The sequence below is a fragment of the Entelurus aequoreus genome, linkage group LG12, assembly GCF_033978785.1.
Source record: "Entelurus aequoreus isolate RoL-2023_Sb linkage group LG12, RoL_Eaeq_v1.1, whole genome shotgun sequence".
NCBI classification, from domain to species: Eukaryota; Metazoa; Chordata; class Actinopteri; order Syngnathiformes; family Syngnathidae; genus Entelurus; species Entelurus aequoreus.
In genome coordinates this window covers 25,100,729-25,115,376 of record NC_084742.1, presented here as the reverse complement: position 1 = coordinate 25,115,376, position 14,648 = coordinate 25,100,729, and the positions used below count along the sequence as shown (strand labels likewise).

Sequence of the window (14,648 nt, the reverse complement as noted above, 5' to 3'; positions counted from 1 at the left end):
AAAAATCAATAAATTAAAAGATGTATTATTTAAATTTATGAATTTGAATACCGGTATATACATGTGAAATAAAAAACGTGAAATCATCTTGCTGACCTTGTGTAGGATACTGGAGAAGGAGCCGGTGGTGTTGCATTTAAACGTGAGCTGCCGATCCTGTTCGGGGGTCCGTTCCGGGGTGGGTCTTTGGAACATCATGCAGGTCATGCCGTTCCAGTCGCTTGCCTTGACCGCGTGTGCCTCCAGCGCTATGTTGGGAGATGTCTGCCGACATGACAGCCATCTGGTTACAGCCATGCAGCGCCACTAAGAGTCCAGTAGGTGTTGGTGCAGTTTGTGGAAACAGAAGCAATGAGGTACTCACCAGTGAGAAGGCTTGCGCCGACGTCAGACGTTGGGCCGCGATCTTCTGCAGACAAGCGATGATACGCGAGCACGCCATGGCCTCACGCTGCGCCATCCACAGCACGCGCTCGTCCGCCAGCATCAGATTACTGGCTATGCTCACCATCACCTCACCCAGCTGGACAATGGGATCACACATCAGAACGCCCATTTTGTCTGTTGGTATTCACTCATCAAAACGTCTTTTTAACTTACGTCTTTCTCCACAAACTTGCTGAACTTCTCAATCATCTCCGCCACGAAGATGATGTCCATCTTGTCCGAGAAGTTGGCGGCGTCGATGGTGTAGACGAGGAGGCTGCGAGCGCTGGGAACCACGTTGCTTTCATTCAGCGGCATCTAAGACGACATTAAGAGAAATGTCATCAAGTAGGAATGTTTAACATGTCCGACCCGTAAGTACAATTCAAAACCTGGGAATGACAAACATGTTTGCAGCAGATGCCTACAAACAGAGTGCTCCCGTCAAAAAGAGGACCTTTAACTTGTCATTTTACTGTAGGTCCTTAAAAACAGCAGAAGATGTTTGTGTTTTTGCAGTAGGTCCTAGGAACAGCAGAATGTGCCTGTCCTTGTACCTTGCGCACGCACACACACACACACACACACACCTGGTTGATGACATAGAGGAATCTGGTGACGTGCTTTTGGTACTGGCAATGTGAATAATCGTCCTCGGCCCACAGGCCATTGCGGTTACAGTAGCGCCAAGCCCGCTGCTCCTCACCGAAGCCGCCAGAGTAGCTTCCAGCGCTCGACTGCAACCTGTTGCAGGGGAGGATAGCTCGGATTCCGGTGAGGGTGCGAGGCCACCTGGAATATTGTCAGAAAAGACAGGTCGTCTTATACCTGGGGTCTTAAGATTTATACATGCAATTAGGGCTGCGTGATATACTGGTATTATAATAATAATAATAATAATACATTTTATTTATAAGGCACCTTTTGGGCACTCAAGGACACCGTACAAAGTCAAAACAATAAAATCAAATTGGATAAAAACAACAACAACAACAAAGATAGAGAAGATAACATGATTACAATTAATAAGCAGTCAGGAATAGGTGTGTTTTGATTCTTGATTTGAAGAGGGATATTGAATCTAAATTACGAAGGTCTGGTGGTAAAGAGTTCCAAAGATGTGGGGCAGAGCGGCTGAAAGCTCGGGCACCCATGGTGGACAGTTTAAATAAGGGGACAGTGAGATGGATGGATGAAGAAGATCTTAGGGAACGCGAGGGCGTGGCGACATGGAGCAGGTCAGAGAGATATGACGGAAAGAGGTCATATCTCTCTAACATGCCAGAGGCTGTTCACCTTGGAGACCTGCTGCGGATATGGGTACGGCCTGGCGCGAGATTTACACCTTCTCCCCCGGATTTTCAAAGCTTTGAAAGTGAGGAGAATGATTTTAAAGTGGATACGATGTTTGATGGGTAGCCAGTGGAGTTGCTGCAGAACAGGGGTGATGTGCTGGATTGAAGGGATTCTGGTGATAATCCGGGCTGCAGATTTCTGGAGAAGCTGAAGTTTGTGAAGTGACTTGTGAGGGAGACCAAACAGGAGAGAGTTGCAGTAGTCCAGGCGAGAGGTGACCAGGCTATGGACTAGTATGGCAGCAGTATGTGGGGTGAAGACGATTAATGTTTCGTATTATACTTAATACCGGTATATTTTAGAAAGCGGTATATATTTGAGACAATAATTTGCCTTTGTTTGCTCTTCTCTGAGCCTGACAGGCGAAGCACAGGGCATCCTCTTTGGCTCATCCCCTCCCTGATGACACATTATGATGCGCATCAAAAAAAATTGTAATATAGCGGCACAGTACTGAGTTCTCATGGTTTGGTCAGCGACTGCATTTGGCTATTGGTGAGTGACTACAGCTTTATTTACACATACATCAATTTGTTTCTATATCTCTCCTTGTAGCGACTTCACTATCACTAATCTCCTCTGTTTATATTGTTCACTTCTGTTAGCGATAGTCTGTCAAATGTTTAGCTACTCCTTGGCTTGAAGGTGCCTCTCCCCATAGTCTGTGCGGACCAAGCTAATGTAGTATAGTGGCTGGGTAGCTGAAAAGTAGTTTCAAACTGAACGGACAGCGGCCTTCACCGCACTGAGTGAGTAGAAGCTCCATCTACACAAGTGTGAGGCTATAGTGTAACATTCATGAACAAAATGGACAAAAACTGCTTTGACATAACGGCTAAATAATTACTTAATAAGAATAAACAACACATTACGTTACTACTTAAAACAAAAAATAATCTGAGAAATCTCAACACTGGTTACCTAGCCGTGATAAACTTAGGCAATCTTTGCATGTTTTTTTTAAGATACCTGTATATATATTGTATACCAGTATTTGGACTAAAAACACAGCGGTACCAGTTTTGGTTCATATCGCCCAGCCCTACATGCAGTATCCGTGTCAGTATGGTAAACATCAATTGTAATGTATAGGTTTCACCACTCGGGGATGTTACTTGTGCAGCAGGCCATTACAATCTACTAGTATTTACAGGAATAACAATGATTTTTTTTTTAACCAACCTAAACTCTCCCTTGTTGTTGGAGACACGTTCAGGGACGCAGTATTTGGCAGAACTTTCCAGCACCACAATGTCAACCGTCCTAGTGGTGTTGCCTCGGCTGGTCCTGACCCGGCACTCCCAGTTGCCGGTGAAGCCTGGCTGGATGTTGGAGATGGTCAGCGCGCTGCCAGAACACATATTTTAATTAGATAGAAAAGCAAAAAGGTAAGATGTCAAGATGTCATAACAATCAGTTCTACTGTCATTTCAAGGAACTAAATGATTCCTAGCAGTGGGCTCATAAAACAGCACTCTGGCTCAATCATATAAAGTGGGAGTAAATCTATGCTAACAGTTGCTTGCCACCTGATTATGAGAAGTAAAAGGTCCAAAGAATATTTGCCTAAACTCTTAATAGAAATGATGCCTACATTTATGTCTAATTACCACAAACATATAGTCTGCCATAATCAAGGATTAGATATGGTTGCCACTCCTGGTCTGTGCTTTAAGAAAAATACAATTATTAGTAAGTTCTAAAAACAAAACTATGGATAAATGTTCACAGATAAGCCATGTAGCAGGCAAAACACACATTGGTTAAAGATAAACAGAAATTGTAGCAATTTGTGCATATCAGTCATTTAACTTGCACTAGTTAACGTTAGATGGGCGGTCCTAACTCCGCTAATATTTGGCACCAAGACAAGCAGCTGTGTGCGTGTCTACGTAGCTGCATGTTATGTAGCTACATGTTATGTATCTACATGTGCACAGCAGGGGAGCTGGTTAACTTATGAGAGTAGTGTATGTGTGTTTGTGAGAATGGCAAAGTGTTGGGTGAGTGACGTCAGTTAGTGAGTGGGCGAGCAAAGATAGAGAGAGAGAGTACAGTGATGAACCCGTCCATTCCTGTCCTGCAAAACTAATAATAAAACAACCAGAATGTCACACATCGGCGGCTTCGTCATTCTGACCTGAAAGCGCAGCTTAGCAGACCTATTGACGGGTAAAGTGAACGGTGTTACCCCCGACGAAAACATCGACCCTGAAGGGAACATCTCCCCTGTGCTCCTTGACGACAGTCTGCACCGGGGCAGAACAGCAGAACAGGTGTAACAACTACATTATTAACTGTCACTATTTAAACTCCTTGTACAGATTTGAATGCCTATTATTTAAATGTTTACCTAAGTTTGAAGCAAAGGTGGTAATACTAATTGCCACATTTGGCGAGGCGTGTTTTAAAGCAACACTTGAAGCGTGTAGCTTCCTTGTTTAAAGCGTCACCTTTATTGTTAGTTTTGAAGACCAAATACCTCCATGTTGTACTTCATGCACCCTCTTTAAAAAAATTAAAATGAAAATAAAAAAAAACTATTTTTAATTTTCCTGAGGGAACTCTCCTGAAGGAATCAATAAAGTACTATATATCTATGTATTTATTAGGCAAGGCAAGGCAACTTTATTTGTATAGCACTTTTCATACACAAGGCAGACTCAAAGTGCTTCACAGACAACAAAGTGAAATGAAAGAAAATAAAAGCAAAATTAAAATGCAGACAATAACAATAAAAACAGTGCGGACGTTAAAAGTTAAAAGATTTAGCTGAAAGCTAAGGTGAACATAAAAGTCTTCGGTCTAGTTTTAAAAGTAGTCAGAGTTGGGGAGAGTCTGACATCTTCAGGAAGTTTATTCCAGCTATTTGTTGCATAGTGACTGAATGATGCGCTCCCTTGATTTGAGTTTACTCTGGGAACCGCTAACAGATTGGTCTCAGAATCAGAATCTTAGTGATCTAGAGGGCTTATATAGTGGGAGCATATCAGTGATATACTTCGGCCCTAGACCATGTAGTGATTTATATGTGAGCAGGAGGATTTTGAAATCAATTCTCTGATGTACAGGGAGCCAATGTAAGGATTTAAGAATTGGTGTAATGTGCTCACATTTTTTGGTCTTTGTTAGAACTCTAGCAGCAGCGTTCTGAACAAGCTGTAGCTGCCTGACAGTTTTTTTGGGAAGACCTGCAAGGAGACCATTACAATAGTCTAGCCTACTGGTAATAAAGGCATGTACAAGTTTTTCAAAGTCTTGAGCTGACATGAGCCCTCTAAGTCTTTTTACATTTTTGAGGTGATAGTAGGCCGATTTTGTTACTGATTTGATGTAAATCAGAATCTAAAATAACCCCAAGATTTCTGGCTTTATTTGAGGTTTTCAAGGACAGTGGTTGAAGGTGTTGGACGACTTTAAACCTTTCTTTTTTAGCACCAAAAACAATTATCTCAGTTTTATCTTCATTTAGTTGTAGGAAATTTTGGCACATCCAGAGTTTGACTTGCTCAATGCACTGGCACAGAAGATCTATGGGGCGATAGTCATTTGGTGATAGCGCTACATAGATTTGGGTGTCATCGGCATAGCAATGATGGTCAATGTTATTATTTTGCATGATTTGTCCTAGTGGGAGCATATAGATGTTAAATAAAGTCGGCCCCAAGATTGAACCTTGGTGGACTCCACACGTTACGTTGGTTGGTTCTGATACAAAGTCACCAATGGAAACAAAATAGTTCCTATCTTGTAGATATGATTTGAACCAGCTTAAAACTGTGCCTGAGATCCCCACCCAGTTTTCCAACCTGTCCAAAAGTATTGAGTGGTCGACAGTGTCAAATGCAGCACTGAGGTCCAATAGCATTAATACTGAAGTTTTGCCAGAGTCTGTGTTTAGACGGATGTCATTTATAACTTTAAGAAGGGCCGTCTCTGTGCTATGAGGAGGTCGAAATCCTGACTGGAAGTTGTTGTGGCAGCCAGTAGAAGCCAAGAAGTGATTTAGTTGTTGGAGGACAACTTTCTCAATTATTTTACTTATGAATGGTAGATTTGAAATTGGTCTGTAGTTGTTGATAACAGAGGCATCTAGGCTCTGCTTTTTTAGAAGAGGTTTAATGACTGCAGTTTTAAAAGCCTTCGGGAAATTGCCCAATTGAATAGAATTATTAATTATTGGCAATACGTCTGTTGATAGGCAGTCAAAAACATTCTTAAAGAAGTTGGTAGGTAAAACATCAAGGCAGCAGGTGGATGACTTTAGAGCTGTCACCGTTTCCACTAGAGTTTTAGAGTCTATGGCATTAAAGCTTGCCATCATTGCCGTGTTACTTTTGCCTAAATGGGTTGGTGATCCAACTTTTTTACTTGAGATATTGATGGCGCGTCTGATGCCTTCAATTTTATCAGTATAAAAGAATGTGTATAAAATAGTAAAAAGTTATTTTGCGCCCTTGTCATTCAAATAGTCAATATGAAAATTAAAATCACCAGTTATAACCAGGCAGTCAAAGTCAGTGGAGATGCTAGACAATAATTCAGTAAAATCATCGAAAAAATTTGCAGAATATTTAGGTGGCCTGTAGATAATTAACAAGAGAATTTTGGGAGAGCATTTCAACACAGCACACAGGTATTCAAATGATGTAAAATCACCAAGTGACATCTGTTTCCCCTGAAACATGTTTTTAAATATAGCAGCAACCCCTCCACCTCTTTTCCCCGATCTACATATATCAATGAAGTTATAGTTGGGGGGTTCTGTCTCGATCAGAATGCTTGCACTGTTATTTTGTTCCAGCCATGTTTCAGTTAAAAACATAAAGTCAAGTTTAGAAGTGGTAATAAAATCATTGACTAAAAATGATTTGCTATTCAGAGACCTGACATTGAGCAGACCCATCCTGATGGTGTTATTGACAGGCTTCGATGTTGGCTTTGATTTGGAGAGAATAGGAATGAGATTGTTTCGGTTAGCAGGGTGGCTAAGTTTCCCAATGTTTACTCTCTTGGTAGTCACAACAGGAATAATAGGATATTAACCAGTGGAATTGTAGTTTTTTGCCATTCTTCCTCTCCAAGATGTTATTGCTTGTATGCACTTTGACACACTCAACATCATGCACCTCGGTTCTGTAGTCACCACCACACAGCAGGCATTCACATGAAAGAACGGTACTGGTACTTTTCAAAGGCAGTATAGTACCGATTTGTGGTACTTTATTAGTACCTACTAGACATATTGTCCTTAATTTTACAATATTTATAAAGGTATCCTATTAATAAAGTTGGATATTACTTACACAGTCACCAAGGCAACAACATATAAGAAAGTATCCAACAACAAAAGATGTCTGAATATACTTCGTATCTTGAGCAAGAGAAGCAAACCGCGACATGGACTTAATTTTAAGGAATCATTGTGGCCGCAAGGTGTCACCAAAGGACCAAGGACCAATTGTCACTTCACCCAAACCACAATTAAAGCATTGTTTGAGTGCAGATCTGTTTCTTGAAAAAAATACCATCTGAATGTTGCCAGTCACATTAATAAAACATAACTGGCCAACTACCCATTTGCTTATTTTTTTTTAATCAAAGTAGCTATAATAGTGATTAAATGTCACAGACTCCTGGTATTGAAGATGTTTGACTATTGTTTTTCCCCAAAGCACATACAGTTATAATCACCTTGCAATCAGGGAACAGTTCTGCACCATGCGTTTCTCAATGAAGATCCCCTGGGCGGCGTCCGGCGTCACAATGCGGCCGTTTTGGTACCACAGCACTTGCATGTCCTCAGCGACAAAGGAAGCTTGACACTGGAATGGAAGGCTGTCACCCTGGAAGACCACCTGACGCTGAGATGGAGTCAGCTGGAAGGAAGGCAGCTCGAGCGGCGCATCTGGAAGGAAGCAAGTGACAGTCAGGGACATTTTCGAATTAATAGAACTACCACATTAATGGGATCCTACCACAGGTGAGGAGCTCCGTCCTAACGGAGGTGATGATCTGGCCCTGCAGTGACTGCGGGTACGAGCACTTGGTGTTCTTGACAGCCACGTTCCTGTCACGGATCCAGCGCAGAAGCCACAAGAGGTTGCAGTCGCAAAGCAAGTAGGCCGTCTGGAACTCCCTAGGAGGTTGGCAGCAGGGCAGGTTGGAAATCACTTGGTACTGATACTTCAGAAAATCATAGGTTCTCAATCTAAGCTTTATCTTTATCTATTCAGGAGCACCATATTTTTTAGAAATATATGAGAGACATGAAGTTGGATTGACAATATTGTTTTAACTTGGTATTTGTTGTAAAAAGTTACTTACAATGACTTTAATGACAGCAGGCTGTCAAATGTCCCCTGGGTCAATGAAGAGAACATATTGCCTGACAGGTTCCTGGATATTTTTGGGTAAAAAAAAAACAAAAAACATTACATCAGGCTGTGTTCTAAGGATCGTCACTGTCGTGTATTCATCACTTACAGCCTGACGAGGCTGGTGAGACCCTTGAAAATATCCACGTTGAGGCAGCCGATACTGTTGTTGGACAAGTCTCTGCAGCACAAGGTGAGACATTTTTGTGTGAGAATGCTGAGACGCAGATGAGCACTCATGCTGGTGCGACTCTGCATCAAGGAATAGTAAAAACAACGCTGGAATAATCATTCACACTAATGCAGATGTGAGTTTTAAAAAAAATATTCGCATTCACACCAATGCTATTAATGTGCATCAAAATATGTGAATTCTAAAAGACAATAATAGTGTTGTGAGACCAACAATTAGGTGTGAATGCAGGGAGACAATCATTCACACTGATGCTGCTCTATTATGCATGAATACAAGGGCTGTCAAAAGATCAACATTATGAATCGCAGTTTGTTCCTAATGAACTCAAAAATTAATTGCGCTTAAGTGCAGATAGATCGAATTTTTCATCATTAATAAGTGTTCCTAATACAGATAATTTTATAATAATAATAAATGATAAATGGGTTATACTTGTATAGCGCTTTTCTACCTTCAAGGTACTCAAAGCGCTTTGACACTATTTCCACATTCACCCATTCACACACACATTCACACACTGATGGCGGGAGCTGCCATGCAAGGCGCTAACCAGCAGCCATCAGGAGCAAGGGTGAAGTGTCTTGCCCAAGGACACAACGGACGTGACTAGGATGGTAGAAGGTGGGGATTGAACCCCAGTAACCAGCAACCCTTCGATTGCTGGCACGGCCACTCTACCAACTTCGCCACGCCAATTTTTTTATTCCAATGACTGGACAATAAGTTTGTTTTAATTATATGTTTTTTTAATATTATGTTTTTTTAAACAGCTCAACACAAAATGGACGTATTTAATGACAATTTCAAAAAAACCTGCGTTACAGGTAATGGTGTCTTGCCAGATTTTGTAGGATGACAGAATTTGTATTCCTGCTGTGGTAGAACTTGCATTCAAAGGAATAGCTACACTTCTATTTAGATATCAGTTTTGCAAAATGAGGATTGTTAGGATCATACTTTGATTGTCAAAGATGTTTGGTAATGTAATCTGTGACATTTCTATCTGAATAAATGCTTCTAATATTCTGTACATTACACAATGTACAAGTTAAAGAGTATCGCTGCATGACAATGTTTTAACCTTCTCTACTTATTAATAAAATGTAATATTAGGCCTGCTAAACATTCTGTAATTGTGTACTGTCAAGAACATGGTATAAAAGAATATACACTTAATTTAATCTGGCAGAAAACATTTATTTAGGTAGGAACATCACAGTTAAAACATTATAAAACATCTTTGACAAAGCATAATCGTAATGTAAGTAGGGATGGGTACTGTTCACATTTCAACCGATACAGTACCGATTCCCGATACTCTCACGATGTATACCGTGTGTTTTTGTGGTGTTGTTCCCACATGCACATCACAGATGACCTGCTCGTGCTCATTATCTCACAAGTATATTATTTTGATTGATTGATTGATTGATCTTATCTATTTAGTCTCAAACGCTTTTGGTGTTATAAATCAGAAATATATGATCATTGATTCAGTATAAAGTCAACTTATTGCTTTATTATACTGGTACTTTAATATATGATGCCCACACAGAGTTCTCACAACAAAAGTGCTATCAAAGACCAAAAAAAAGGTCCTCTTTAAGGAGACCCATGTTGAGACTTGAACTCAAGGTGCTTTCTGTGGGCCTCAGGGTGGGCCTCCCTGCCTGTACTTCAAAAAGACGGACTGAAGTGATTTATCATGCCTGATTATCCTGTGTAAACCACTTCAGTGTGTACAATGTAAAGAGTAATAGGCTTCAAGTAAGACAAGCTTCCTAAAGTTTAGCAAGCCTGGAAAATGGGCTTTCATCTCACTTATAGCCTGAATTCAAAAGTGAGCAATGACACATCAAGCGCCAGTGTCAAGACAAGACGATGGACTCTTTTACTTTAATTGCGAGACGAGTACTGCTATGTATCCCAAATTCATCAGATGAATTGAGGAAGTGGGGGTCGGAGAGAGCGAGAGGGAGCAAAAATAGCTTGATGTGCGATTAGACCCAAGCTGGGACCTTCAGCTGTTTCAGTCGGTAGAATTCACTCTGTGCATGTGTGAGTGTGTGTCTGTGTGTGTGTGTTCTACTACTTACAAAAGTAAGCACAACCTTCACATTTCAGCTGCTGTTTTATTGTACTTCCAAGGGGCAATACTACGCAAAATAAACTTGGATATAGTTTAGAGTGGTTAGCAGTACATACAGTCGCGATCAAATGCTTACGTACACTTGTAAAGAACATAATGTCATGGCTGTCTTGAGTTTCCAATCATTTCTACAACTCTTATTTTTTTGTGATAGAGTGATTGGAGAACATACGTGTTGGTCACAAAAAACATTCATGAAGTTTGGTTCTTTTATGAGTTTATTATGGGTCTACTGAAAATGTGACCAAATCTGCTGGGTCAAAAGTATACATACAGCAATGTTAATATTTGGTTACATGTCCCTTTGCAAGTTTCACTGCAATAAGGTGCTTTTGGTAGCCATCCACAAGCTTCTGGCAAGCTTCTGGTTGAATTTTTGACCACTCCTCTTGACAAAATTGGTGCAGTTCAGCTAAATTTGTTGGTTTTCTGACATGGACTTGTTTCTTCAGCATTGTCCACACCTTATAAGTCAGGACTTTGGGAAGGCCATTCTAAAACCTTCTTTCTAGCCTGATTTAGCCATTCCTTTACCACTTTGATGTGTGTTTGGGGTCACTGTCCTGTTGGAACACCCAACTGCGCCCAAGACCCAACCTCCGGGCTGATGATTTTAGGTTGTCCTGAAGAATTTGGAGGTAATCCTCCTTTTTCATTGTCCCATTTAAAGCACCAGTTCCAAAACAGGCCCAGATCATAATACTACCACCACCATTCTTGACGGTAAACATGGTGTTCCTGGGATTAAAGGCCTCACCTTTTCTCCTCCAAACATATTGCTGGGTATTGTGGCCAAACAGCAAATTTTTTGTTTCATCTGACCACAGAACTTTCCTCCAGAAGGTCTTATCTTTGTCCATGTGAGGTCAGATGAAACAAAAATTGAGCTGTTTGGCCCCAATATGTTTGGAGGAGAAAAGGTGAGGCCTTTAATCCCAGGAATACCATGGCCACCGTCTAGCATGGTGGTGGTAGTATTATGCTCTGGGCCTGTTTTGCTGTCAATACAACTAGTGCTTTAAATGGGACAATGGATCTTGTATTATGCTCTGATTTAAAGCCATTAAGTCCTCCTTTGTCCAGGGACTTACTTCCTGAGTTTCTAAACAATAACAAAAAAAACAGATCGAGATTTTTAACAGTGAAAAATAGCAATCTAACCACTGTGGTATCAACTTGAAACTCTACTTGGTATTGTTACTGTTGATATATGTATCAATCCACCCACCTTTGTTTACATTAAAGAGCTCTTGCTAGTGGCTATCATCAACCAAATTTATATACTGTATTTTTCGGATTATAAATCACAGTTTTTTTCATAGTGGGTGCGACGTATACTCCGGAGCGATTTATGTGTGAAATTATTAATTACCGTAAAATATCAAATAATATTATTCATCTCATTCGCGTAAGAGACGAAGCAAATGTCCGCAATCGTCACACACACGTCAGCAATCGTCACTCACACGTCAACCAATAAGAATTCGGCGGGGGAGGGTCATGGCAGAAGTGCATTGTGCGTCATGGCAGAAGTGCATTGTGGGTCATGAGATGCTAACTGCTGCTACATCCGTAGCTATTAAAATTTATTATTTCAACATTGGCTGTAACTTATAAAAACTGAGAAGGGCTGAACTAAAATGGCACCGAAAAGGAAATCATATACTGCAGATTACAAGCCGGACGTAGTGAAATATGCAGCAGAAAACAGCGATCGAGCAGCAGAAAGAAAGAAAGCGGCACATACCAGAAGCGACAACGAGGAAGAAGATTTCATCAGATTTAGCGATCAGGAGTGACAGATTGTTTGGTAAACGTATAGCATGTTCTATATGTTATAGTTATTTGAATGACTCTTACCATGATATGTTACGTTAACATACCAGGCACGTTCTCAGTTGGTTATTTATGCGTCATATAACGTACACTTATTCAGCCTGTTGTTCATTATTCTTTTTTTTATTTTAAATTGCCTTTCAAATGTCTATTCTTGGTGTTGGATTTTATCAAATAAATTTCCCCCAAAAATGCGACTTATACTCAAGTGCGACGTATATATGTTTTTTTCCTTCTTTATTATGCATTTTCGGACGGTGCGACGTATACTCCGGAGCGACTTATAATCCAAAAAATACGGTAGTTTATATTGTATATTGTCTACATCGTGCAACCCTGTTGCATGCTACATAATAATGGCTCTGTATTGACTCGTTTTCAATAAATTTATACAACTATACAAGCTCTACAATGACTGACTACTAGGGGTGTGCGAAAAAATCTATTCGAATTCGAATCGCGATTCTCACGTTGTGCAATTCAGAATCGATTCTCATTTTTTAAATATCTATTGTTTTTTGTTTTTTTCCATTTTTTGTTTTTTTTTAATTAATCAATCCAACAAAACAATACACAGCAATACCATAACAATGCAATCCAATTCCAAAACCAAACCCGACCCAGCAACACTCAGAACTGCAATAAACAGAGCAATTGAGAGGAGACACAAACACGACACAGAACAAACCAAAAGTAGTGAAACAAAAATGAATATTATCAACAACAGTATCAATATTAGTTACAATTTCAACATAGCAGTGATTACAAATCCCTCATTGACATTATCATTAGACATTTATAAGAAAAATGAACAGTGGCTTACACTTGCATCGCATCTCATAAGCTTGACAACACACTGTGTCCAATATTTTCACAAAGATAAAATAAGTCATATTTTTGGTTCATTTAATAGTTAAAACAAATTTACATTATTGCAATCAGTTGATAAAACATTGTCCTTTACAATTATAAAAGCTTTTTACAAAAATCTACTACTCTGCTTGCATGTCAGCAGACTGGGGTAGATCCTGCTGAAATCCTATGTATTGAATGAATAGAAAATCGTTTTGGATCGGAAAAATATCGTTTTTGAATCGAGAATCGCGTTGAATCGAAAAAAATCAATTTTGAATCGAATCGTGACCCCAAGAATCGATATTGAATCGAATCGTGGGACACCCAACAATTTGCGGCCCTACTGACTACTCATAGGTTTAGACTAGTAGATTTAAGTTTGCTCTCTACAGTATTGTCCCTTGGAAATACTGTGTATAACAATAGATAAATAATTGTAACTAACCCTAATTATTTAATAGATATCAAAAGATAATATAAATATGTGCTAACATGGCGAGTATACTCACTTTTGTAGAACAATGCATACAGCCCAATGTATATGTAACATTGTCTGTGTGTCTCAATGCGGGGCCAAAGTGCATCAGCAGCAGTCATGACAGTCCATGAACACGCAGCAAGCTCTAAGCCTTCCTGTCTCACGTATTGTTCCACAAACCCAGCCAAACTCAACTTTAGCTTGGCAACATCTGCTGATCTCTTCTTCTTTTTCTTACACAAAATACTGTCCATTTCTAAATTATATAAGCCCATCCTCGTCTTGGTGTAAAGGAGTATAAGGGCCGCCAAGATGTCTCTGGCACAAGGCCAGACTAAACAAGACCATGAAAATAAAGTAGACCATATTCACTTATGGACACATAGCAGAGCTGCCAAACACACTCACGCACGCACACTCACGCACACTCACGCACACTCACACACACTCACACACACACACACACACACACACACACACACACACACACACACACACACACACACACACACACACACACACACACAGCAAACATCGATACGCACAACAGCTGCTTTCAACACGGTAGGAAGTCTGCAGCAGTGTGTGGAAAATATGTCCGTTTGCTCTGAACTTACAGTCTTTTCAGGGCCGGCAATCCCAGGAAAGCGCCTGGTTCTATTCGGCTGATCAGGTTATTGCGCAGGTCCCTGCAAAAGACACAAAAAAGACTTACATATAACTACAAGACAAGACCTACACACGTCTGCTAGCATATCCATAACAGAGAGCATATCCATTTTTTAACTATATTTTTGGTTGAACTTTGGTGGTAAAATAAATAATGTTTTCAAATTAATGACTAATCAAGTAATTAATGCTGATTGTGGCGAAGTTGGTAGAGTGGCCGTGCCAGCAATCGGAGGGTTGCTGGTTACTGGGGTTCAATCCCCACCTTCTACCATCCTAGTCACGTCCATTGTGTCCTTGGGCAAG

General features: G+C 40.3%; 1 protein-coding gene across 1 annotated transcript in view; it reads right to left on the bottom strand.

Moving 5' to 3' along the window:
* The window catches only part of adgra3 (adhesion G protein-coupled receptor A3), a 43,816-nt gene that overhangs the window by 13,189 nt on the left and 15,979 nt on the right, over nt 1-14,648 (bottom strand). The window contains exons 3-12 of the mRNA XM_062065346.1: nt 14,291-14,362; nt 8,269-8,340; nt 8,110-8,181; nt 7,761-7,921; nt 7,477-7,690; nt 2,965-3,129; nt 1,017-1,218; nt 601-744; nt 365-523; nt 97-264 (exon numbers count right to left, since the gene is read on the bottom strand). Coding sequence (XP_061921330.1) covers nt 97-264; nt 365-523; nt 601-744; nt 1,017-1,218; nt 2,965-3,129; nt 7,477-7,690; nt 7,761-7,921; nt 8,110-8,181; nt 8,269-8,340; nt 14,291-14,362 — 1,429 coding nt within the window. The remainder of the gene's footprint in view (nt 1-96; nt 265-364; nt 524-600; nt 745-1,016; nt 1,219-2,964; nt 3,130-7,476; nt 7,691-7,760; nt 7,922-8,109; nt 8,182-8,268; nt 8,341-14,290; nt 14,363-14,648) is intronic.